The 26,540-nt window shown below is 39.4% G+C and overlaps 1 protein-coding gene across 1 annotated transcript in view; it reads right to left on the bottom strand.

Annotated features, from left to right (window-relative positions):
- CCDC77 (coiled-coil domain containing 77) overlaps positions 1-26,540 on the bottom strand; it is a 65,992-nt gene that overhangs the window by 30,177 nt on the left and 9,275 nt on the right. The window contains 4 exon segments of the mRNA XM_079142375.1: positions 480-622; positions 6,746-6,959; positions 8,291-8,356; positions 8,985-9,038. Of these exon segments, the coding sequence (XP_078998501.1) occupies positions 480-622; positions 6,746-6,959; positions 8,291-8,356; positions 8,985-9,022 (461 nt within the window). The 5' untranslated portion in view covers positions 9,023-9,038.

Below are 26,540 nucleotides of genomic sequence, written 5' to 3'. Positions count from 1 at the left end.
TTTTTTTTTTTTTTGGTGGACACAATACCTTTATGGTGCTGAGGATCAAACCTAGGGCCTCACATGTGCTAGATGAGAGCAGCACTGCTGAGCCACAACCCCAGCCCCAGCTTCTCTCAAGTTTATGCCCTCTCCATGAAGGCAGCCTGCATACAATGACTGGTTAATGTACAGATATAAAAGTATGAATCCTCTGCCTCTAAAAGGTCACCCTAACCTTAGAGCTCCCTGTTGGGTTGGTTAAGGCCTCTGTTAACACTGTATCACAGTTTAAATAGTCTCATAGGTGGTATATGCCAAAAAATCTGCTCACAGTCGTTATTCCTGAGAACCTCCCCAGTAACTGGTCTGCAGGCAAATCTCCATCTCAGTTTGTTTCCTGAGGAATATAACCTAAGAGAATAACTGCAGATACATTTATCATTTTAAATGTAATTTAGAGTTACAATTCTAACAATTCCCCTTATCCTACTTGATACCTGATTCTCAGTCGGTCATTTTCAGAGTAGAGGCGTAAAACATGTTCCCGTTCTTGGAAGAGACAGACCTGCATATCACTCAGAGCTTTCTGCAATTCAGCAATCTCTTCCTCCCTCTGCTGCAAATCCCATTCAAGTTTATGCTGCAAAAACAAAATAACACTGGGGCTGGGGTTGTAGCTCAGTGGTGGAGCATTTGCCTAGCATGTGTGAGGCTCTGGGTTGGATTCTCAGCACCACATATAAATAAATGAATAAAATAAAGGTCTATCAACACCAAAAAAAAAGAAGAATAAGGTAATTAAAAAGATTAGGTCTAAAAGGAGTTATTACTATTGTTTTTTTGGTACTGGGGACTAAACCCAGGGTTACCTTACCACTGAGCTACAACACCAGCATTTTTTGTTTTTAGAGAGAGGGTCTTGCTAAGTTACTGAAGTTCTTGCTAAATTGAGGGGCCTGTTTTTGAACTTGTGATCCTCCTGCCTCAGCTTCCTGAGTCACTGGAATTATAGGCATGCACCACCACACCCCACTTAAGATGGTTCTTTTTGAATAAAAATATAACCTCACTTAAGATGGTTCTTTTTGAATAAAAATCTAATTTTATTGAACACAGAACAGATAGATTTTCAAATTAATTATTTTTGCTTTCGAATCTTGCTTTTCCAAGTCATGATGATCTCTGGGGTAAAACTTACTAAATGGAGGTAGGCGTGCTACCACACACCTGTAATCCCAGCAACTCGGGAGTCTGAGGCAGGAGGATTGCAAGTTCAAGGCCAATCTCAAGAAATTTAGCAAGACCCTAAGCAACTCACCAAGACCCTGTCTCAAAATAAAAAATAAAAAGGGTTGGGGATGTAGCTCAGTGGCTAAGCACCCCTGGGTTAAGTCACTGGTGCCAAAACCAAATAAAAAACTTACCAAATAAAAGGTACTGTACAAACATGTTTATTATTCTTGTCAATTTTTTAGCTAATTATACATTCACAAATAAATACTTTTAAATCTAGAGAGAAATATTTGTGATTGGATAATTAGTGCACGGCAAGTGCATTGTTTAAGCTATTTATAGAAAATAGATCAACCTTTCTACAGCAACCTTCAGGTACAGGTATAAATTTGTATTGTATGCAAAAATTCAGGTTTTACTTATTGTTACACTGATTGGTAGGAGTTGTTATCAATAACTTAAAGGCAAGCAAATTTTTTTTGGTACTGGGGATTGAACCCAGGTGCTGTTAACCACTGAGCCACATCCTCACCCCTTTTTTTTATGTAAGACAGGATCTTGCTAAGTTGCTTAGGGCCTCATTAATTGCTGAGGCTGGCTTTGAACTTTGGATCCTCCTACCTCAGCCTCCCAAGCCACTGGGATTATAGGAGTATGCCATTACAGCCAGCAATAGAACCATTTTAAAAAAAAAAAATGTCCAGGATACTAACAAGATCATCCTAGGAGGCAGTGTTTTATAAATATATTTATTTTAAATTTATTTATTTTTATTGTGCTGGGGAATGGAACCCAGGACCTTGTGCATACTAATTCTCTACCATTGAAGTACATCCCCAGTCCTAAGCATATATTATTTATATAAATCTTCCAGTAGGAAATAGAGAATTTGTTCCTTTACTTAAGAAGAAGGCTACATGAATAGTTATCTATTACATTTATCTGTATAGCTTATCTACATTTCCTTACTGGAAATGTTCCAAAAGGACTTTAAAATGTCACAATTCTTTTTTTTTTTTCAGTGATAGGGATCAAACTCAGGGGCTACTGCATGCAAAGCATGCATCCTACCACTGAGCTAAACCCCAGTCCTCAATGTGTCAACATTCTGTGTCTCCTTTGGCATGCTTCTATTCTGATTCTGCCTAGGCTTTATTAATGGTTCCATATCATTACCTCCATCTTCATAAATTTTCTTTAGAACACTCATCAATCTCTCTTTAGGGTCTGTCTCAGTTCTTTAGAACATTCATCAATCTCTAGCGCTTGTTTCAAAGGAGGGATTTTTTTACTCTCTCTGCATTCTTCAAAATGAGGAAGCCTCAGCAAGTGTTTTCTGTATGTTTTGTTTCTACATAATAACTATGTCAGCTGGGTGTGGTGGCACATGCCTGTAATCCTCAGCAACTGGTGAGGCTGAAGCAGGAGGATTGCAAGTTGAAGACCAGCCTCAGCAAATTAGTGAGACCCTGTCTCAAATTAAAAAAAAAAAAAGGAGGGGAGGGGGCACATTGGGGATGTGGCTCAGTGGTTAAGGTTCAAACCCCAGTACAAAATAAATAAATAGGGCTGGTGATATACCTCAGTGGTAAAGCACCCCCTGGGTTCAATCCCCAGTACCAAAAAGCAAAACAAGACAAAAAAACAAAAAACAAAAAACATAAAACATCAAAATAACTATATCAGTCTTGGCTTCCAGAGAAATGGATTTCAAAAGGTTGCTTAACAATCATGGACTAACTCTTTCCATTTAGACTCTTTTCTTTTTCTTTTTTCTTGGTATTGTGGTGTGAACCCAGGAGCACTCAACCACTGATCACATCCTGGCCCTTTTTAGCTTTCATTTTGAGAAAGGGTCTTGCTAAATTGCTTAGGGCCTCACTAAATTGCTGAGGCTGGCTTTGAATTTGCAGTCCTCCTGCCTCAGTCTCCCAAGTCACTGGAATATGCTACCATGCCCAGCTTCCATTTAGACTCTACCAAATGATCTCTCTGTGAAATGCATCAGCTCATTCTCAGTGGGAATTTGATGAGTAAACATATCTGCCATCCATAAGTAACCAATCTTCACTATTTATCCTGTTTGGAAACAACCACAGCTGACTTCTTCCTTGTCAAGACATTCTGCTAGTTGGGTGCAGTGGCGCATGCCTGTAATCTTAGTGACACAGGAGACTGAGGCAAGAGGACCCCAAGTTTGAGGCCAGTCTCAGCAATTTAGCAAGGCCCTAAGCAACTTAGCGAGACCCTGTTTCAAAATAAAAAATAAAAACAGCTGGGGATGTAGATCAGTGGTAAAGGACCCCTGGATTCAATCCCCAACCCCTGTCAAAAAAAGACATTTTGATTTTTTTCTGTGATTTCTGCTTTATCATGTTCTTGATTTCTGTCTCAGTTGTGGATTTTCCAGCTCTTAGGGCAACACATTTCTCTAGCCTCTTCCTATGACACAGTCATCTCTTCCATAACATCCTGTAGCTCTTCCAAAATTGAGGACATGGTTGGACTGTCAGGCCATGCTCGATATAACCAGGCAGTGAGGAAACGGGAAGTGCTCACCACCCCCATGGAGCACGCACCCAACCCTAAGTAATATTGTTGCTTGCTTATGGCACTTGGCTCATTCTATGACTATTAAAAATAAAACTCAGGTTATAAATATGTATGTATTTGATAAAAATGATAGTTACATGCCCGCCCGCCCCCCCCTCAAAAAAAAAGCCTCACATGTTTGGATAGCTACAAGTACTTTCCTAGTGCTAGAGTGAAAAGCATGATGCAGATTGGAGAGGCTGAGATATTGGTAAGAATACTGTTTAAGAACTAGCTCAGGGCTGGGGATATAGCTCAGTTGGTAGAGTGCTTATCTTGCAAGAATAGGGCCTTGGGTTCAATCCCCAGCACCACCAAAAAAAAAAAAAAAAAGAAAAAGAAAGAAATAGCTCAGTTGAGTTTTAAGGGTCTGAACTAGCACTCTGGCAATAGTGATGGAGATGTGGGAATGGATTAAATAATATTTAAGAAGTAGAATTCACAGAACTTGCTAAAGGGGAGCTGAGCAGGACTGTAGGCAATGAAACCATTTACTAAGAATCAGAATAAAAAAAAAGTTAAGGGATAAGATATAGAGGGAGGGGAAATATATGGTATATATGTGTGGTGGTAGGGTAGTATAGAAAAAGGAAAGTTCAGATATGGACATATTAACTTGGGCTTAGGAGAAAACTGAGTTAGGGTTAGTTATCTGGGTATCACTACTATAGCAGCATAATGCATGGATTAAGTAGGATCACATATAGTAGGAAATTTGACATTTAAGACTAAGGAAGGGGAGCTATTGATAGAGACTGAAAAAACTGATCAGAGAGGCTGGATAGCAACCAGGAAAGAAAAATGACACAGAAATCAAGAAAGGAAGGGAATTTTAGGAAAGGAGAGGTCAACAGTGACAAATATTGCAAAAGTCAAAAAGAGAAGTTTGGCAAATTGGTAGCTGGAGAACACAGAAAGAACAACTGGAGTGGACTGGTAAGGACAGAGATGAAGTTGCAGTTAAGGAGTCACTGAGGGGGAAAAGTGAAAATAAATGTGGTTGGGAAAAGACAGTCATCTATATAAAAAGAGCAGCTAGAGGGGGAAGCACAAGTCAAGAAGGACTTTTTATTTTCTTTAGGGTTAGGAAAGATTTGAGTGCTTTTCCTCCTTATATCGAGGGGAAAAAAGCTCATGTAAGCAAACTTGAATAGGCAAAGATGCTTGTTCCTGAAGAATAAGATGATGGGGCTAGGGCTATGGTTCAGTGGTAGCAAGTTGCTTTGCATACGTGAAGTCCTGAATTTAATCCCCAGCACTGCAACAAAAACAACAGAAAAGACAAGGAAGACAAGACAGAATCAGATGTGTTAACTGTGTGTAGAAGGACAAGAAGGTAGTTTGTGTATGAAAGCTAGTACTTCCTGCAGGACCTAGAAAGAAAATTACCCATTGTGGGAGGAAGGCTAAGACGGGTTGTGGGCTAGAGGAGAGCAGTAAAGGTTTGGCACAGATGAGAGGAAGAGAAGAATGAGAGGGATAGGTGAGAAAATTTCTGTATGGAGATTGAGGTGCAGCTGAATTTGTTTACCATCAACTCATTCTGTAATGTGTAACCTTTCCAGAACAGTGGTTCTCAATCAGGGGTGATTCTGCACATATACCTCCATCTCCACTCCCCAATTCCTGCCCCAGAAACATTTGACAATATCTGGAGACATTCTTTTTTTTTCCCCTCTTCCCTATGGTACTCTGGATTGAACCCAGGGCTTCAAACATGCTAGGCAAACACTTTACCACTGAGCTACATCCTCGGCCCTTTTTATTATTTATTTATTTATTTATTTTTGGTACATGGGATTGAACCCAGGGGCACTTAACCACTAAGCCACATTCCCAGTCCTTTTAAATTTTATTTAGAGATAGGGTCTCACTGAGTTACTTAGGACCTCACTAAATTGCTGAGGCTGGCTTTGAACTCAGCAATCCTCCTGCTTCAGTCTCCCAAGCTGCTGGGATTATAGGCATGTGTCACTGTGCCCAGCTGCCCTTTTTTTATTTTTTATTTTTGCTAAGTTATCCAGGCTAATCTCAAACTTGCAATCCTCTGGCCTCAGCCTTGCAAGTTGCTGGGGTCATAGGCATGTGCCACCACATGTGGCTACAGACATTCTTGATAGTCACAACTAAGGAAATTATGCTACTGAGATCTAGTGGGTAGAGGACAGGGAAGGCACTAAATATCCTATCAGACAAAGGACAGCTTCCTCAGGACAAAGAATTACCCAGGACAGATGTTAGTAATGCCAAAGTTGAGAAATCGTGCTCCAGGAGAACAGGTTGCAGAGAACTGGATTAAGGTATAGTTGGATTTTGCTAGGCAGGTGGAGCAAAAAGAATAATTGTGCAATTGTAGGTGGTACAGTTACTACTGAAATAAAGCATGACAAAGTTTACGTTAGAAGAGAAGGTCATGTCAGAAGCTGAGATGCAGCACTCAGAAAACTGAAAAGTCAAGAAACTATAGGGGGTTAGGGTCATGGCTCAGTGATAGAGTGCTCACCTAGCACTCGTGAGGTCCTGGGTTCGCTCCTCAGCACCACACAAAAATAAAATAAAGGTATTTTGTCCACCTAAAACTAAAAAAGTATATATACAAAAATGTTAGAAAAAAAAAAAAAAAGAAAGAAAGAAAGAAAGAAACTATGGAGGGCACAAGGCTCTGGGTTCAATCCCAAGCACTCAAAATAAATAAATAAATAAATAAATAAATAAATAAATAAATAAATAAATAAAAACAACAACAACAAAAACCCCAAAAAACAAAAACAAAAAAAATATTTATTTATTTTTTATTCCATAGCAATAGCTATGGAATAAACAACAAAGTTAAAGAGAAGTCAAATGTAAAGGTTCAAGTCACCCTCCCACCTCAGCCTTCCAAGTAGCTGGGTACAGGTCTGCACCACCACATGAAAACATTATCTTTTCTGTTAACCTGTCCTTCGCAGACTTCTTTGTACAGTTCCAGCTTCTTTAATAGGTCCTCATTTTCTGCATCACAGTCAGCCATCTTCTTTTGATAATATTCCAGAAGCTCCTGAGAAGGGCATAGGACAGCCAGACGATCTTTGATTGAAGGCAAGGGAGTTGACTCCACTGAATCAGACATTTTACTCCTCCTGGTGGGACCACTGATGCTAGAGGCAACACTGTGTTTGGAGGTAAATGTTAGTCTATGTGAAATGAGAAAGGGTGTACTTATTAAATTCTGTAAACATTTAAAAAGCCTTATAATGTTTTAAGTAAAAGGGGATTTATGTTCTAAAAATGCTTGTAATTAAGGTTTTCATATATATTGAAAGTTTGATGTAAGTGGTTCGTGAATAGTTATGTCTTCCAAGTATCAGTGGTTTAAAGCTAAATTCAAAATATATGTTAAAGACTAAAAACATCACTTAAGAAATGGAATACAAAATTTAAAAAACCACCTAATGGCCAGGTACAGAGGTGCATGCTTATAATCCCAGTGGCTTGGGAGGCTGAGGCAGGAGGATTGCAAGCTCAAAGCCAGCCTCAGCAACTTAGAGCCCATTTCAAAAATAAAAAATAAAATGAGCTGGGGACATGGCTCAGTGGTTAAACAGCCCTGAGTTCAATCCCTACTACAAACAAAACAAAACAAAACAAAACACCTAGTAACAATTAGAAAATTTAGCAAGTTACTTGGACATGGTGGTACATGCCTATATCCCAGAGACTTGGAGGGTGAGGTAGGAGCATCACAAATTCGAGGCCAGCCTCAGCAACTTGGTGAGGCCCCGAACAATTCAGTGAGACCCCCATCTCAAAATAAAAAATAAAAAGGGAGTAGAATGTAGGTCAGTTGCAGAGCACCAAGGCATTGAATCTCAATACCCCACCCCCTGGGGAAAAAAAAAAAAATCAGCAAGACATTCAGCAAGGGGAACAACCACATCAGATCCTAAACACCAGCCTGAGGTAGGCACACTGGCACATGCCTGTAATCCCAACAGCTTGGGAGGCTGAGGCAGGAGAATCTCAAATCAAGTCCAGTCTCAGCAACTTTAGCAGAGCCCTTAGCAACTTAGTGAGATCCTATTTCAAAATAAAAATTAAAAAGGGCTAGGGATGTGGCTTAATAGTTAAGCAACCCTGGGTTCAATTACGAACCAAAAACAAAACAAAAAAAAAACTAAACTGTAGCCATCTGAGACTTGAATTGTGCAAATTAGGACTAGATGATATGAATGGCAAAGAAGTTTTTGTTTATTTGCTTTTAGCAAACAAGAGACTTAAGCTAATACAATGAAAGTTAGAAAACAACTTATATAGAAGTAGAAAAACACTCATAAGAAAATCAGTCCAATTTGGTTGTCTGTAATTTACAATGTAAACAGTGCACATAAGAGTGAATAATAAACTTTATACCAGAAGACTAGAGTTATAGTTAATGAAATGTAGTTGACATACATGTTCACTTATAAGTAAGCAAGCACATATAGTAGTCACTGATATTTACTCTTGGCTGGGGATGTAGGTATAGTTCAGTGTTAGAGCACATGCACCCAAGTCCCTGGATTCAATCCTTAGCACCAAAACAAACAAACAAAAACCTCAATTGCATGAATACAATACCTAACATTTTCTCAATCATTAAAAGTTTTTTGAGGTTGGGGTTACAGCTCATTGGCAGAGTATGTGCTTGGCAAGCACAAGGCCCTGAGTTTGATCCACAATACTATCAAAGGGGGGCGGGGCTTGTAACGGAAATTCTGTTTTACTTAATGTTTCATATTTTAAAAGATGGTTGCCTAATAACAACTCTGGGAAATAGGTTAATTGAACAAAAAAGTACTTCTGAGATTCTGCAGATAGGAGCTATAGCACCAAGATGACAATGATGAAGCATACAGCAAGTTGGTGGTAGAACCAGAATTAGAAGTTCCATATTTATATACTGGTTGTTCCCTATAGTCCAGGATCTAGTAGCAATGTATCTAGCCCTCTCACTTTGAATGACTACTGGAATTACTACATAAGAGGTCATGTTTTTAAATCTAAATTCTGAACAAAATAGTGAAATGAGATCGATAATATAGCTCAAATTGAGATTTAGGAAGTACAACCCTTCTAGGTCCTATACTAACTTGGACTAAGGCTATGAAAGTCTTGAATTCTTATTTTAACAAGTAAAAAATAAGTAAATGTCTTACTTTCTGCAGCCAGGGCTGGGTGTTGGAGTAAAGTTCATGCTGTCTTATTCACACCTATCAAATATACAAATATTCATAATGAGAAGACAATAAGAAAAAAGAAAACTACAGGTTATGGAGATTGGTTCTCTCTCTAACATTATATTTGCCTCCTAAAGAGAATGTGATGATTTTAAATGTAGTATTCTTAAAAGTAATTCCAACTTCTGAAACTTCATGCATTTTTAAATTTCATAAAGTACTCCTCTTCCTTATTATTTTCAAATAAAATCAGAATGATATAGAATATTTGGAAGATAGCAAGAAAAGTCTCCTAGCCAGGCATGATGGCATACACCTGTAATCCAAGCTACTCAGGAGGCTGAGGCAAGATCAATCACAAGACGGAAGCTAGTGTGAGCAATTTAGGGAGACTCTGTCTCAAAAAATAAAAAGGGCTGGAGATGTAGCACAGAGGTGGAGTGCCCCTGGATTCAATCCCCAGTACTGGGAAAACAAAATAAAACACACGAGTCTCCTTACTATCAATGTTCCTGGCAGTAGTGGAAAACAAAACAAAACAAAAACAAACTGTCCAATCCTCTCACTGAATTACTGGAGAAAGATGCAGAAAAGTTTTCAGGCCCTCACACATACTAGGTAAGTGCTCTTACCAGTGAACTATTTTACCAGCTCTTTTTACTTTATTTTGAGATAGGGTCTTGCTAAATTGCCCAGGCTGGCCTTGAATTGCTATTCTTCTGCCTCAACCTGTTGAATAGGTGGAATTACAGGCATGGGTCACCATACCCAATTAAGTTTGTTTATTTTTTTGAGACAGGGTCACTATATTGCCCAAGCTGGCCTTGAACTCCTCAAGTAATCCTCCTGCCTCAGTCTGAATAGCTGGGACTACAGGTATATACCACTATGACCACCCAGAAAAATTAAGAAGCAAGACATAACAATGGAAATTAAGGTACTTTTACCATGTCAAATTTCAGAAAATACAAAGTCATTGATATTATCTTTATTTGGTGAGCATTCTCTATTGTTTTATCTTAGCAAAAGATTGTCTAGCATGAGGCCCTGGGTTTGATCCCCACCACCAGAAAAACAAAACAAAACAAAAAACAACCATGACCTAGCAAAAGAAAAAAAATTACTTGTAAACTTTAAAATGTTTGTTCCTGATCTCATCTCAGTTGGTAACATAAGATCATGAGCTCCTCTGCTTTGAATAATCTTATCACATAAATTTACAGGAAGAGGGGCTAGGGTTGTGGTGCGATGATAGAGCACTTGCCTAGGAAGTGTGAGGCACTGGGTTTGATTCTCAGCACCATATAAATAAACAAACAAACAAACAAACAAACAAATAAAGGTATTGTGTCCATCTACAACGAAAAATATAGGTCACCCCCCTCCCTTTAGGTGCCAACATGGCGCTGGCCAAACTTCTCTTCCTGATTTTACTCCTCATAACTTCTTCCCACAGGCGTGGACTCGCACCCAATCGGTGCTTGACACCCCGCCCAGACCCCTAGCAACAAGGCTCACCCAATCAACCATCACCCTGTCCCCCAGCAACAAGTCTCTCCCAATCAACTCTCACCCTGTTTCAGGCCCCAACCAATTGGTCTCTTCCCGGCCCTATATAAGTGTGTGCATTTTTAAAATAAAACGGGACTTCTCTGGTGATTTGCTTTGGACTGTGGCTCCCTGCACTTCTTTCAAAAAATAAAACAAAATTTTCCCCAGGCAAATAAACCTCACAGTAGGAAAGGAAAGACCATTCTATTCTATGTTACGATTTTGTGAGAAGGGGTGGGGGATGAAAAGACGGATTTTTTATTAGCTTTGGTCAAAGCTTTCTTATCAAGCCTGCTTTGTCTATCCATTCTGATTCTGAGCAAGTCAAGAGATGATGCAATGTCTGTTCTTATGTTTTTTTGCCTGGTATATATCTGCTTATCTTTAGTTCTTTGGGGAAGAATTTTGTGAAAGGATGTGAAGAGAATAATCACCACAGTTAACTCCATCTTCCTGCTCAGAATCTCATAGTGCCTCTCTCCATTACTCCCTGAAACCTTCCTTTATTTGACTTCCAGAATAGCAATTCCTGGTTTTCCTCCCTTGTCAGAGGCCTTTATGTTTTTCAGGTAGTCCTTCCTTACCTTTATCTATATGCATTGCCTTGGTGACCTAATTAAGTCTTGTGGTATTATACCATGTATGTGATGGTTTTCAAATTTATCCTGCCCATTATAATGCTGCCCTGCACTCAGAATTTCTATATCTAACTGCCTACTCCATATCTCCACCTGGATGTCTAATGGGTCTCTCACGTTTAACAACTGTCTAAAATGGAGCTCCTGGCATACCGTCTACCAACAAAACCTGTTCTCTCAGAATTCTTTTTTTTTTTTTTTTTTTTTTTGAACCCAGGGGGATTCACCCACTGAGCCACATCCCCAGCCCTTTTTATATTTTATTTAGAGACAGGGTCTCAGAGTCTCGATAACTTGCTAAGACTGGCTTTGAACTCATAATCCTCCTGCCTCAGCCTCCCAAGTAGCTAGGATACAGGTGTGTGCCACCTCGCCCGGCCTTCTCTCAGAATTCTACATTCCAACAGTTATGATACACTTGAGTTGATAAATTGCATTTCTGTCTTACATGTTCCATTCAATCATTACCAAATCTCATTGGCTGTAACACAAACATACCTAGAATCTAGGCTGAAGGGGTAGCTCAGCAACAGTGCTGCTGTAAGATCCATGGTTTGATAACCAGAACCGAAAAAAAAAAAAGGCATCCCCTTGGCCACTGCTGCCCTGATCCAATTCACTATAATCTCTCTTTGGTCCTGGGGACTTAACCCAGGAGTGCTTTACCACTGAGTCACATCCCCAGTCCTTTCTCTTTATTTTTATTTTGAGACAGGGTCTCACTTAAGTTGCTTAGGTCTCTGCTAAGTTGTTGAGGTGGATCTTACCAAACCAATCCAAATGTTTATTGATTGGTATGGTAAGATTATAGGAGATATCTTTTGTATGTATGTATGTATGTATTATGTATGTATTTTTTTATTTATTGGTACTAGAGATGGAACCCAGGGGCACTTAATCACTGAGTCATATCCCCAGCCCTTTTAATTTTTTTTATTTTGAGACAGGTTTTTGCTAAGAAGTTGTTTAGGGCCTCGCTTAGTTGCTGAAGCTTGTTTCAAACTTGCATCCTCTTGCCTTAGCCTCCCAAGCCACTAGGATTACAGGTGTGCACTGCCACCACCAGCATTTTTTGTTTTTAAATAGCTTCATGGAGATTTGTATACACCATCCAATTCACTAATTTAAAATATTAAATTCAAAGACTTCTAGTATATTCATGGATTAAATACAACCACCACCTTGGTTAATTTTAGAATATTTTCATTACTTCGAGACCTCACATCATAGGTAGGATAGTTGCATGCCTATAATCCCAGCAACTCAGGAGGCTTAGGCAGGAGGATCACTACTTGGAGACCAAACTCAGCAATTTTGCGAGGCCCTAAGGGCATAGAGACCCTGTCTCAAAATAAACAAAAATGGATGGGGTTATGGTTCACTTGTTAAGCACCCTTGGGTTCAACCCCTAGTACCAAGAAAAAAAAAGTCACCTGGCTGGACACAGTGGTGCACACCTATAAGCTCAGTGATTTAGGTGGCTGAAGCAGGAGGATCACAAGTTCCAAGCCAGTCTTAGTAATTCAGTGAGGTCTTAAGCAACTTAGCAAGATCCTGTCTCAAAATAAAAAATAAAAAGGGTTGGGGATGTGGCTCAGTGGTAATGTGCCTTTGGGTTCAATCCTGAATATCCAAAACAGAGTACAATCTCAACTTTAAAAGAACCTTCTAACAATCTGCAATCTCTCTTCCCCCTTATAGTAATTATCTTTTCTTCTCCTTCCTATAACTATTGTACCGCCACAAAAAAATATCTACCCTCACCTCTCATTTAGTTTTTTGAGACAGGGTTTCAAGCTCAAGCTAGTATGGAACTCATTGGTTCAAGTGATCCTCCTGCCTCAGCCTCCCAAGTAGCTGGGCTTGTTTTCTTTCTATTTTCAGTACTGGATATTGAACCCAGGGGCACTCTGCCACTGAGCCATATGCCAGTCTTTTTTATTTTTTGAGAGGGGATCTCACTAAGTTGCCCAGGATAGCACTGAACTTGCAAACCTCCTGCCTCAGCCTGAGTGGCTAGGATTATAGGGGTGTACCACTGGCTTCACATTTAGTTTTATAATCCCTAACAATCTAGTTTCTATGCATCTGAACTGAAGTTGCTCTTATTGATGAGCAGATATCCAAATGAATCAACTTTACTGCTGTTTCCAGTTTTCATCCTCCTTCAAAAATAACTCCTTGATTTCTATGTTGAATTTGATAGTGCTGAACACCTTTTCTAAAAATATGCCTTTGTTGTTGCAAGTATGGGCTGTGAAATCAGACTTAGGTTTGAATGAAAGCGTTGCCCCTTATTAGGTATTACCCAAGGCACATGATCATCTCTAAACTGCAGATGCATGTAAGTCACAAGTTGGGATAAGGATTAAATGAAATAACAAAAAGGTTGAGCACCATGTTTGACACATAAGCACTTCTTCCTGAAAATTTTACTTCCTTGCTTCAAAAGTTTGTCTTTGTTTATTGTTTGTTTTTTAACATTTCCTCTATCCATTTGTTTGGGGACATCATTATTTCTACTGCATTTATCTCTATCATCTAAAATCTGACTTGGTCTAGCATGCCAGTACATACCTATAAGCCCAGCTACTCTAGAGGCCAAGGAAGACTGCAAGTTCAAGGCAGGCCTTGACATCTTAGTGAGACCCTGTCTCAAAGTAAAATTAACAAAGGGCTGTGAGTGTAGCTCAGTGGTAGAGCACTTGTCTAGCATATACAAGGTCCTGGATGTAATCCCCAGTACAGCAAAAGAAAAAAAATTTTTTTTTTTTTAAACAACAACTGGGGATATAGCTCAGAGGTAGAATGCCCCTGTATTCAATTCCCAGTACTGAAAAATAAATAAATAAAACCTGACTTGGCAAAGAATAACTCACAACTACATGTCAGATAAATAAATTACATCTCTTTCAACCTCCTGATTTGAATTCTCAATTATGTTCAGGACATTTTCACCTTATTTTCCATTAGAGTTTGAAAAAAGAACTTAAAACAGAAATCACTCAGCTTGTATTTCCCAAACCTAATGCATCATCTTTTCCTCTTCTGACTTTCCCATTAGTTACCAATTCAGCATTTCCAAGCAACCCAGGCTTGGCAATTTAAACTCATCTCTTGATTACTTCCCTCTCTCTCTCTCTTTTTGGAGAAGGGGTCTTGTTGTATTGCTAGATTAATCAAAAACTCTTGGGGTCAAGCAATCCTCCTAAGTACCTGTCAGTACCTGGGACTATAATACATGCTACTTCACAAAGTCACTACTTCTCTTGAACTTCCCTTAGAATCATATGAAAATTTTGTATATTTTGCTGGGGTGAGGCAGGAGGATCACAAGTTCAAAGCCAGCCTCAGTAACTTAGGCCCTAACCCACTTAAGCTCTATCTCAAAATAAAATAAATAAAAAGGGATGGGGATGTGGCTCAGTGGTTAAGTGCCCCTGAGTTCAATCCCTGGTACAAAGAAGAAAATAAAGAAAGAAAAGACAGAAAATTTTGTATATTTTATCTTTACAGTGACCAAGCTAATATCAAAACATTATTTTTTCATCCCAGTACTGGGTATTGAACCCAGGGGCATTTTGCCACTGAGCTACATGCCCTACCCTTTTTATCTTATTTATTTTTTAAATATTTTTTTAGTTGCAGATGGACACAATACCTTTATTTATTTATGTATATGTGGTGCTGAGGATTGAACCCAGTGCCTCACACTTGCTAGGGAAGCCCTCTACCACTGAGCCAAACCCCAGCTTCCTTTTTATTTTGAGACAGGGTCTCACTAAGTTGCCCAGGCAGGCCTTGAACTTGTGATCCTCCTGCCTCAGCCTCCTGAGTTGCTGAGTGCACCACTTCACCTGGTTAGAATATCAAAACATTCTTATCTGGACTATTGCAATAGGTTAATTGTTCTACCCACCCCTATATAAATCTTCTGAACCTTTTTTTTTTTTTTTTTTTTGGTACAGGGGATTGTACAGGTGTACTCTACCACTGAGCTACATCCCCAGCCCTTATTTTTTGAGACACCGCCTCACTAAGTTGCTTAGGGTCTTGATAAGTTGCTGAGGGGGTCATCAAATTGCCAAGGGTGGCCTTGAAATTAAGATCATCTTCAAAAACTCATCTTAAGTACTATGTCCCTCAATTCGTTCCTGACAGTCTCCATCCAAAATGATCTAACTGCAAAAGAAACGAATTTGCAATTCTCTAAAAAAACACTGAAGTTTATATATATGTGTGTGTAAATATATATATATAATATATATATAAATATAACTTTTTTACAATTATTATTTGCAGTGCCGGGGATCCGACCAGAGCCTAACACTAAGCTACACCCCGAGTCAGAAACTTATTATTTTACTTATCCCCCCACAACAACTCAGTTAAGTAGTTTTACTCTTCCTTATTTTAAAAATGGAGAAACAGCTATGGACTAGAGTAGGGCGAGGGAATATCGGAACTCATGATGTCCGGTATGTTCAAATTCTGTATTCCTTTTCCCATTCATCCCGTTCTTGACTCTCATTGCTACAGCTCCCCAGTGCCGCCGAGCCCCGGGTTCTCTTCCTTTGCAGTTACTAACTTTCCTTTTCTGGCCCCCAACACCTCTAAGTATCCCCAGGTTTCAGGTCGCGTTCCTCCCTACCACACTGCTTCCACAGTTAAGTTCTCCCTCACTAGATTTTCTTCTCAAACTCTGCTACCTAAATTTGTTCCCCTTAAACCCGAAACTCTATACTCACCACACACTAAGCCCGCGCGTGCAAACTCAACTGAAAAACAAAAGTCAAATCAGGGAGCGTCACGATGCCACTGGGCATTCAAGAATCGGTCCAATCACCCACGAGTTTACACGACCCTTTGGATTGCACACCAATAAGAAGGCTGGTGACGCAGAAGCACAGTTTCATCTCATCTGGCGGCTCACCGCGCCAAAGGTTGCCGGGAAATGTAGTTTTGCTTCTGCACGAAACTCTAGGCGAGGAGTATGTAGCACCCCCACACAGCGATTTGCTGTCACAATGCGCTAGCTGTGGACGCTCCCAGTTTAAGTTTTTTCTTTCTTTTTTTTTTTTTTTGGTACCGAGGGCACTTAACCACTGAGCTACATACGCATTCCTTTTTATTTTGTGGGAACATTAACGGTCTCACTAAATTGCTTAGGACCTCGCTAAACTGCTGAAGCAGGCCTGGAGTTTGCGATTTTCCTGCCTCAGCTTCCTGAGTCGCTGGGATTACAGGTGCGCGCGCGTCCAACTCCGGTTTAAGCTTTTGCCCAACGACTTTGCTCTTATGAAAAATGTTGCACAAATGCGATGCATAATCATGGAATGGATTACTGGAAAAATGCCAGCGTGTCTTGTTACCTATGGAGTTAATTAACGAGTTTGTCTCAAGGAGAAGAGTAAAAAAAGTTTCTCCTTCAGTAACCTGGTAGTGTAGAGCCAAGACAGAACCTAGAGTTCAGTTTCTCCACTCAGGGATTATATATTTAAAGGTTATGTTACTGTTTGTCTGATAGCAGATACTGCCTTTTAAAAAAAAAATTAGAATACATTGTTTAGGAACATTGCAGCTTTTTCTTACCTTTCTCTTTTGTTAAAAAAAATTATTTTTTTTAGTTGTAGATGGACCCAATACCTTTATTTCATTTTTTAATTTTTATGTGGTGCTGAGGTTCGAACCCATTGTCTCACATGTGCTAGGCAAGCGTCCTACCACTGAGCCACAACCCCCCAGCCCCTATTTTATTTATTTTTATGTGGTGCTAAGAATGGAACCCACTACCTCACACATGCTAGGGAAACGCTCTGCGCCAAAGCTATAGTCCCAGCCCAATGCTTCCCTTTCTTGAGAGGTGTGGGAAACAGACTTAAGTCGTTTAAGTAAGTTCAAAACCCAATTATGGTCTCATCTCTCCTGAAGAGTCAGGTGTAGGAGTAGGGAAAGACACTTTAATACCAGACTTAACAGCTACTGCTATGGAAAAGCTGCTGTAAGTCCTAAGGATATCTAAACGGAATCTTCTCCTCCCAAACCTGCTTTCCCCCCACCCCTCTTGTAATTTTCTCTATTATAACATCAAGATCTGCAGGTGCCAGATGCGGTGATACATGTCTGTAGTCCCAACGATTTGAGGCCGAGGAAGGAGGCCAGCCCCGAGAATTTCGCTAGACCTGGGCAATTTAGCAAGATCCTGCCTCAAAATGAAAACTAAAAAGGTCTGGGAATGTAGCTTAGTGGTAAATTTCCCCTGGGTTCAATCTCCAGAGCCCCTTCCTCCCCTTGCCAAAAAATGTTTCCAGGTATCTTAGTTCATCATCTTTGTCTATTCCCTTTCCTTTGGTGCCTACTTTTTTTTTTTTTTTTTTTTTCCTTTAACCAAGTTGTAGTAAACCTATCTCCATATTGGTTCTCAAATACACACACACACACACACACACACACACAGTCCTGTTTATTCCACTATGTATCTCAAGATGTTCCATTTGGACTAATACAATAGATTCCTAATTGGTGTTTGGCTTCCATTATTTTCTCTTCTGATCCATTCTATAAAAAGTAATTTTTGAATAATTTTTTTTTTTGGTGCTTGGAATTAAAGCCAGGACCTTGTGCATGCTAAGCACTTGGTAGACCCTGCTAAGTTCTATCACTGAGCTATGTGCCCAGCCCAAAAAGTGATTTTTTTCGGTGCTGTGGATCAAATCTATACTAGGTTAATGTTCCACAATGGAACTACACTTCCAGTTCCAAAAAGGTAACTTTTTCTTCTTTTTTTCCTTTTTTCAGTACTAGGATTGAACCCAGGGGAGCTCTGCCACTGAGCTTCATCCCCAGTCTCTTTATTTATTTATGTATTTATGTATGTATGTATTTTATTTATTTATTTATACTGGGGATTGAACCCAGGGGTGCTTAGCCACTGAGCCACATCCCTGCCCTTTTAAAAAATATTTTATTAGAGACAGAATCTTGCTGAGTTGCTAAATGCTTCACTGAGTTGCTGAAGTTGGTTTTCAACTCGTGATCCTCCTGCCTCAGTCTCCCAAGTTGCTGGGATAACAGGTGTATGCCACCACACCTGGCCCTCATTTTATTTTTTGAGACAGGATCTTGCTAAATTGCCAAGGCTGGCCTTGAACTTGTGATCCTCCTGCCTTAAGCCTCCCCAGTCACTGGTATTACAGGTGTGCTCTAATGCACTGGCTCAAAAGACTTTTTTTAAAAGCACAATTCTCTGTATATCACACTCCTAATCATAGATACTTGGTGATCCCCTATAGACTACAGAATGAAGTCCACATAATAATATGGCATTCAAAGACTGCCACAATCTGACCCTGCTTTTCTCTATGATAAATTCCTGGCTACATTTACTGAAGGTAGCATGCATTTTCCAGCTGTAGCTCACACTCTTCTTTTGATCTGGGTTGATCTCCTTTCCATGAATCTTCACTGGTAAAGTTCCTACCAAGGTCAACTTCATTCCATAAAATCGATTTATTTCCCTAATTGGAAATAATTCCTTCTGATCCAATATTCATTTAGCAATCTGGTCTAGAACTCCAGGGCTCAAGTGATCTTTCTGCTTCCATCTCCCCAACTCCTGTACCTGTGATTATAGATACACACAATTTTACCTACTAAAATAGTATATACTTACTTGCTTGTGCTTATTGTTTTGTTTCCCCTCAGTACTAGAATGTGAACTCTGTGAGAACAGATACTTTATCCTTTTTTTGTTCACTGTCATATATCCACCATTTGGAAGAGCACTTAGTACACATCAGATGCTCAATAATATGTTGAATGAATGTATAACTCCTCCCTACATGTGTATTGTCTCCCCTAATAAATTGCTTTTCTTCCATTCTATATCTAAGTTAATGCATAATTCATTAAAATACCAAAAGACCAGGCATGGTACTGCATGCCTGTGAACCCAGTGGCTTGGGAGGCTGACAGGAGGATCATGAGTCCAAAGCCAGCCTTAGCAATTTAGAGAGGCCTTAAGCAGCTCAGCGAGACTCTGTCTCTAAATAAAACATAAAAAAGGCCTAGGAATGTGGCTCAGTGGGTTTAATCTCTGTACCAAACCAAACCAAAAACAAATGGTCATTTTCAATCCATCCTTTCTCTCAATCACTCAAAAGAAGACTGAGCCAGGTGGGTGGTTTCATCTCTAATCCCAGTGGCTTGGGAGGTTGAGGCAGGAGGATTGAGAATTCAAAGCCAGCCTCAGCAATTTAGGGATGCCCTAAGCAGCTTAGAGAGACCCTAAGCAACTTAGTGAGAACCTGTCTCAAAACATAAAAAGGGCTGAGGATGTGGTTCATTGGTTAAAGCGTCCCTGGGTTCAATCCCTGGTACCAAATTTTTAAAAACTTACTTTTAGACTAGATTTTGAATACAGTGATTAGTACATCTCATTTAAACATCAAGAGGGCTGGGCATGCTTGTAATCCCAGCTGCACTGGAGGCTAAGGCAGGAGGATCATGAGTTCAAAGCCAGCCTGAGCAAAAGTGAGTTGCTAAGCAACTCAGTGACACCCTGTCTCTAAATAAAATACAAAAAAAAAAAAAAAAAATAGGGTTGGGGATGTGGCTCAGAGGTCGTGTGCTCCTGAGTTCAATCACCAGTACACCCGCCCCCACCCCCCCCATCTCAAAGCCTGGAAAGGTGGCTGGCAATGCTTATAATCGGAGAAGGCTAAGGCAGTAGAATAGCAAGTTCAAAGCCAGCTTCAGTAACTTAGGACATGAACAAACTAGTGAGGCTTTGTCTCAATATAAAAAAATGAAGCCAGGCGGGTGGCACATGCCTGTAATCCCAGTGTCTTGGGAGGCTGAGGCAGGAGAATTGTGAATTCAAAGTCAGCCTCTGCAATTTAGTGAGGGCCTAAGCAACTTAAGGAGACTTGTCTCAAAATAAAATATAAAAAGGGCTGAGGATGTGGCTCAGTTGTTAAGCGCCCTTGGGTTCAATCCATAGTATACCCCTACCAAAAAAAAAAGCATCTCAAAGGTATTGTATATATATATTCCTACTTTTTAGTTTGTAGCCCAAATAACAATTATTTTGTTTTCTAAACACTGAATATGGGTTTTCAAACTATTCATATCTCCCCTCAAACCCATGTTGACAACAAAGAACACAGATTGAAAGTAATATCCAGGGCTGGAAATGTAGCTCAGTGGTATAGCACTTGGCTAGCATGAGTGAGGTCCTGGGTTTGGTCCCCACCAGCACAAAAAAAAAAAAAAAAAAAAAAAAAAAAAAGAAAGAAAAAAAAAAGAGTTGTTCAAACATAGCACCAGGCAGGAACTCAACAAGAATGTTTGCAAGGTGTGGTGGCATACCTTGGGAAGCTGAGGCAGAAGGATAGCAACCTGGGCAATTTAGCCAGACCCTTTTTTCAAAATAAAAAATGAAAAGGGCTGGGATGGAGCTTAGTGGTAGAGTGCCTCTGGGTTCAATGTCCAGTGTCATATTACCACAACAAAATGAAACAAAACCCTAAATGTTTTATTTTTTAAATTCTTGTATTTGTTCTTTTTAGTTATATACATAACAATAGAATGTATTTTGACATATCATATGTACATGGAGTTTAACTTCCTATTTTTGTGGTTGGTTGTACATGATGTGGAATTACACTGGTCATGTATTCATATGAACATAGGAAAGTTAGGACCAGTACATTCTAGTGCCTTTCTCATTCCCACCACCTCTTCCTTTCCCCACTCTGCCCTGTCCGATCCAGTGAAAAGGCCCCCCATTTTAGTTTTTTGGAATTGGCTTATTTCACTTAGCATGATAGTCTTCAGTTCATTCATTTACCAGCAAATGCCATAATTTCATTCTTCTTTATGGCTGAGTAATAAAAACCCTAAATGTTAACTGATTTTTTTTTTTTTTTGAGGGGGGTGGTTCTGAGGATTGAATCCAGGATCACTAGACCACTAAACCACATCCCCAGCCCTATTTTGTATTTTATTTAGAGACAGGGTGTCACTAAGTTGCTTAGTGCCTTGATTTTGCTGAGGCTGGCTTATGAACTCGAGATCCTCCTGCCTCAGCCTCCCGAGCCCCTGGGATTACAGGTGCAGGCTGCCACGCCAGTCTTAACTGAATTTTTTTTTTTTTTTTTTTTTTTTTTTTTTGCGGTGCTGGGGATTGAACTCAGGGCCTCATGCTTGCAAGGCAAGCACTCTACCAACTGAGCTATCTTCCCAGCCCTTAACTGAATTCTTTAAGTGAATAAATTCAGTCAGATCATCAGATACAGAATAAAACTATCATTTTGGCCTAAGTAAAGTTGAGAGGATTTTTTTGTTTGTTCATTTTGTGTGTCTGTGTGCACACTGTTGTGGGCACCGAAGTTATGTGGACAGTCCAAGAGTTTATTAATTATACTCATTTCCTTCAATGTTAAAATGTATAGGGCTAAGGGAACTCAGTCATAAAGCCTTTGCTTGGCATGCTTGAGGCCCTGGGTTCCATTCCCAGCACTGCAAAAAATAAAGTATATAAAAGAACCAACCTTCAAAAAAAATAACGTGTGTATGTGTTCTGAGCATTAAACTGTAGTATTAAAAAAAAACTACTAATATATATACAGTATTAAAATTTAAATTCTTAAATATTTAATAAATAAGATCTGTGGTTGAGACTCTTCATTTGATAGGTTATTTAATTATTTTCTTTCTTCTCTTTACAGTGGGTCTCTTCAAACTCTCCCATCTTTTATTATGCTAATTCAAATTCCAGAGTAGCAATTCTTTGTCAATAAAACTATAGTATTAGGGCCGGGATTGTAGCTCAGTGGTAGAGTGCTTGTCTCACATCCTCAGCACCACATAAATAAGTAAATAAATAAAGGCATTGTGTCCATCTACAACTAAAAAAAAGTTTAAAAGATATAGTATAAACAATAATTTTAAAAGTGTGAGCCAGAGATTCCAGAACTTTTTTGTCCTCAAGGTATTTTCTGAATGTCTTGATGTCAAAATTATTTTAATAGTCACACTAAGATGTTATTTATCTTTTCTACTGTTGACATTTGCACTGATGGTACAAAAGCAACAATGGGTAAAATTCTGGTCCCTTCAGTATAATCGTGGTAGTAACACCAAACTATACAAGTAGTCATTGTCTAGGTAGAGGGGGCATTTTACCACTGAGCTACATTCCTAACCCTTTTTATTTTATTTTATTTTTTGAGAAAGGTCTCACTAAGTTGCTTAGGGCTTCCCTAAATTGCTGAGACTGGTTTCAAACTTGCAGTCCTCCTAACCCAGTCTCCTGAGTTGCTGGAATTACAGGCATCCACCACTGCCCTTGACTGTTATGTTTTTGAATGGTCTTTGTGCTGAAGTAGGAAATTCACATAAAGTGCTTCTGTTGCATACAGAAATTCTCAAGACAATTTTCTCAAGGAAAGGTATATACAGCTGAACTAGCCACTTTAATAGAACACAAAGGTGTAAGAATAGATTATTCAGGCTTAGGTATTTGACAGTCATCATCTTGAAATGGAAACAACTGATGGTATTTGTTGGCAATGACAATATTTGAGCTTTCAAGTGAAAATTATAACTTTGGAAAACTTGTTTCTGTCATTATGAGTTTGACAGCTTTCCAATTGTCTGATGTGATCAATGGTGATATTTTTGTGATTTTTTGATATTATATATGCCAAATTTGGAAGATCTGTATAACTCAGTGAATCAATATTTTCCAAATGACCAAAGCATGATGTTACAAAATCATGACTGGGTAAAAATAATACATTCAAATACAAGTTAACTATCATTTTGATCTAACAGAGTGCATAAAAAAAAGTCAATTGAGTCGGGTGTCGGGGCACAAGTCTGTAGTCCTAGCAGTTTGGGAGGCTGAGGTAAAAGGATTGCAAGTTCAGGCTAGATTGTGCAATTTATATGAGTTCCTGTCACTTTTAAAAATAAAAAATAAAAAAGGTTAGGGATGGAGTTCAGTGGTAAGGCACACTTGGGTTCAATTCCCAGTGTCCCCCCCCCCAAAAAAAAAAAAAAAAAGAAAAAGTCAATGGATAAAGGCGTTGTTTCTGAATAACTAGCTTTTAAGAAATCATAGTGGGGGGGGGTGAGAGGGGTTAGTGTTAGGGTTAGAGTTAGGGTTAGGGAGGGGGGCAAGAATGGAGGAAGGAAGGACTATACAGAGGGAAAAGAGGAGTGGGAGGGGTGGTGGGAAGGGCAAAAATAACAGAATGAATCAAACAACATTACCCTATGTAAATTTATGATTACACAAATGGTATGCCTTTACGCCATGTGCAAACAGAGAAGCAACATGTATCCCATTTGTTTACAAAAAAAAAAAAAAAAAAAAGAAAAGAAATCATAGTATCATAGTGATTGTCAGGCAGCCCATACCTGTAATCCTGGCGACCCAGGTGTCTAAATCAGGAGGATTGCAAACTCAAGGCCAGCCCTACCAATGTAGTGGGGCTCTAAGCAACTGAGCAAGATCCTGTCTTAAGAAAAGAAAAGAAAAGAAAAGAAAAGAAAAGAAAAGAAAAGAAAAGAAAAGAAAAGAAAAGAAGGCTGGGGTTGTTGCTCAGTGGTAGAGCACTTGCCTGGCATGTGTGAGGCACTGGGTTCCATCCTCAGCACCACAAAAAAAAAAAAAAAAAAAAAAAAAAAAAAAAAGGAAAGAAAGAAAGAAAGAAAATAAAGGTATTGTGTCCATCTACAACTAAAAAAAAAATTTTTTTTTAATTAAAAAAAAAAAAAAGGACTGGGGATGTGGCTCAGTGGTCAAGTGCTCCAGGGTTCAACCTTTCAACCTCCAGTATCAAACAAAAAAAAAAAAAAAAGCTTCTTTGTTTCCCAACTTATGTCTAGGTCAAGCTGAATTTTCTCCATGTACTTTAATGAAGATAACATATTGCAAAAGATTAAATTCAGAAACAGATATGAGAATCCAGTTTGAAACATCAAGAAATTTTCAAACAATGCAAACCAATGCCACTTTTCTCCCTATTTGTTTGTTTGTTTTGGAAAATAGTTATTGCTCTGAAAATGCATTTATGCTAACATGTCATAGCTTATTGGGCTTTTTTTTTCATTTTTTAATTTGTTCTATTTAGATATACATGACAGTAGAGTATATTTTGACATACTATACACACATGGAATGTGACTTATTCTAATTAGGATCCCATTCTTAAGGTTGTACATGATGTGGAGTTTCACTGGTGGTATATTCATATATGAACATATGAAAGTTATGTCTGATTCATTCTACTGTCTTTCCTATTCCTGTCACCCCTTTATTTTTATTTATTTATTTCTTTTTGTTGTTTGTTTGTCTTTTGATACTGGGGATTGAACTCAGGGGCACTTGACCACTGAGCCACATACCCAGCCCTATTTTGTATTTTTATTTAGAAACAGGATCTCACTGAGTTGCTTAGCAGCTTGCTTTTGCTGAGGCTGGCTTTGAACTCGAGATCCTCCTGTCTCAGCCTCCCGAGCCGCTGGGATTACAGGCATGCGCCACCATGCCCAGCTTTCCCCTTCATTGTTTTATTTTAAATGAATAAATGTTTATTAGTTTTAATTGCTACTGAAAGAATGGACATTTTTTAAGCTGTCTGTTTTATCTCAACTCCCTAAGGTTTCCCTCCCAGTAATGGGAACAAAGCCCTTAAAGCTGTTCCAGGAAACAGCCCCAAACAGAGAGTAAAAGAGTAAATTGAGCCTGATAGCCAGATAGTGCTCAAACAGTAGGATTACCAGAAACTATTGACCAGAATCTACAGCCTGTTGTAAAACATTGTGAAACATGTTGTCAGCAAACCCAGACCCCCTTTGAAACTTCTGGCAGCTTTGTCCCCCTTTTCCCTTTCATGTGTGACCCCTCCCGATGTGTGGTTTCTGCCTTTATAAACCTACAAGATTTTCTGCTAGGGACTCGACTCCTGGAGTTGGGTCCCAGCGCGCTGGAATAAACACCTCTTGCGGTTTGCATCAAGTGACGCCTCCTGCGGTTGATTGGGGTTGCCGTCCATCCATGGGACAGAGTTGGGGTTTCCTTTTTGGGGGCCTTACATTTGAGGGCTCGCCCGGGATAAGATGGCCCCCCCTCATCCGCAGAGTCGACCTTGGAGGTAAGAAGGGGTACCCTGAAGTTGTCTGTCTTTGTCTTGTGTTTTGTTAGTTGGTCTGGTTCTGTGAGCGCGCTTTCGGTTTCGGTGGCAGCCGTTCGGTGACTCGTGAGAGTGGCCGAACAGTGGCCGGCAGACGTGCCTGGGGGGCCACAGGTTGCAGCCCTGGGGGACGCCCTAAGGGTGGAAGGAGAGCCAGGGACGCCTGGTAGTCTCCGTCGGTAAGGGCGCTGATGGGGTTCAATTGGTGGATCAGAGATTGGCGCCCGTCTGTATCTGGTTCTGGTTCTGTTGTGTGTTTGTGGCGGAGGTGGAGGAAGGGTTGGAACAACTGGGGGGTTCTCGGCCCGGGCTACTCTCGGGTGGACCCCAAAGGTTCCTTCTCTGGACTCCCGCTCCGAACAGCCCTGAAGGGTAACTTAGCAAAGTAGCTTCAGTCTCAAAAGTAATGAAAAATAAGGTCTCATAATTTTAACATCCAACCTGTCCGGATGAGATGGCTAAAATGCCTTAGACACAGAGTTTCTGTTAAAACCTGTTAGATCCTTCCAGATCTCAGTCAAGGCTTACATTGAAATATAAATAAAAGAAGCCTAAAGGCTCAGTAGGAGACCGGTCTCAAACCCAGGGAAAGAAAAGGTAAAAAGAGTCTTTAAAACTCCAGCAAAGTAAATGCTATATTTTTAATTATATGTTTTTTTGAGCTCATGATTTTTTGATCAGTTCTATTTTTTATTCAACTAGAGTTTTTGAACATCTGTTACACTGCAATGGAGATTCACCTATAAAGTTACAAGGGCTTGATTTTGTGTTATTTGTATGTTGTGCTGTCTGATGTCATGTTTTGTCTGTATCAAAACTGAGCGCTCCTAAAATTAAAATTTAAAAATGGATCCAGATACTTTTAATTCACGTGATTTAAAAAGGTTCAAATTGGGTAAACTAATAAGAGTAAAATGTCTTTGAAAATAACTTGCAAGTCTCTAGGTGGTCAAGCTAATAAAATATTGATGTTAATAAAATGTCTAATATCAATTGTTTCTAGGACTTTTCTTCAACAGGAAAGAGACAGCAAATACTGTACAGGACACTTGTCTGATATCTTGGTTTTTTACAGAATAAGTGAATTAGAGTTAACATGTATGGGATTACTCTAATGTGTTTGTAGAGACATCTGATTAATT

The sequence above is a fragment of the Sciurus vulgaris genome, assembly GCF_902686455.1.
Source record: "Sciurus vulgaris genome assembly, chromosome: 5".
Taxonomy (NCBI): Eukaryota; Metazoa; Chordata; class Mammalia; order Rodentia; family Sciuridae; genus Sciurus; species Sciurus vulgaris.
The sequence above is the reverse complement of the archived record's forward strand: the minus strand, read 5'-3'. Positions and strand labels throughout refer to the sequence as shown.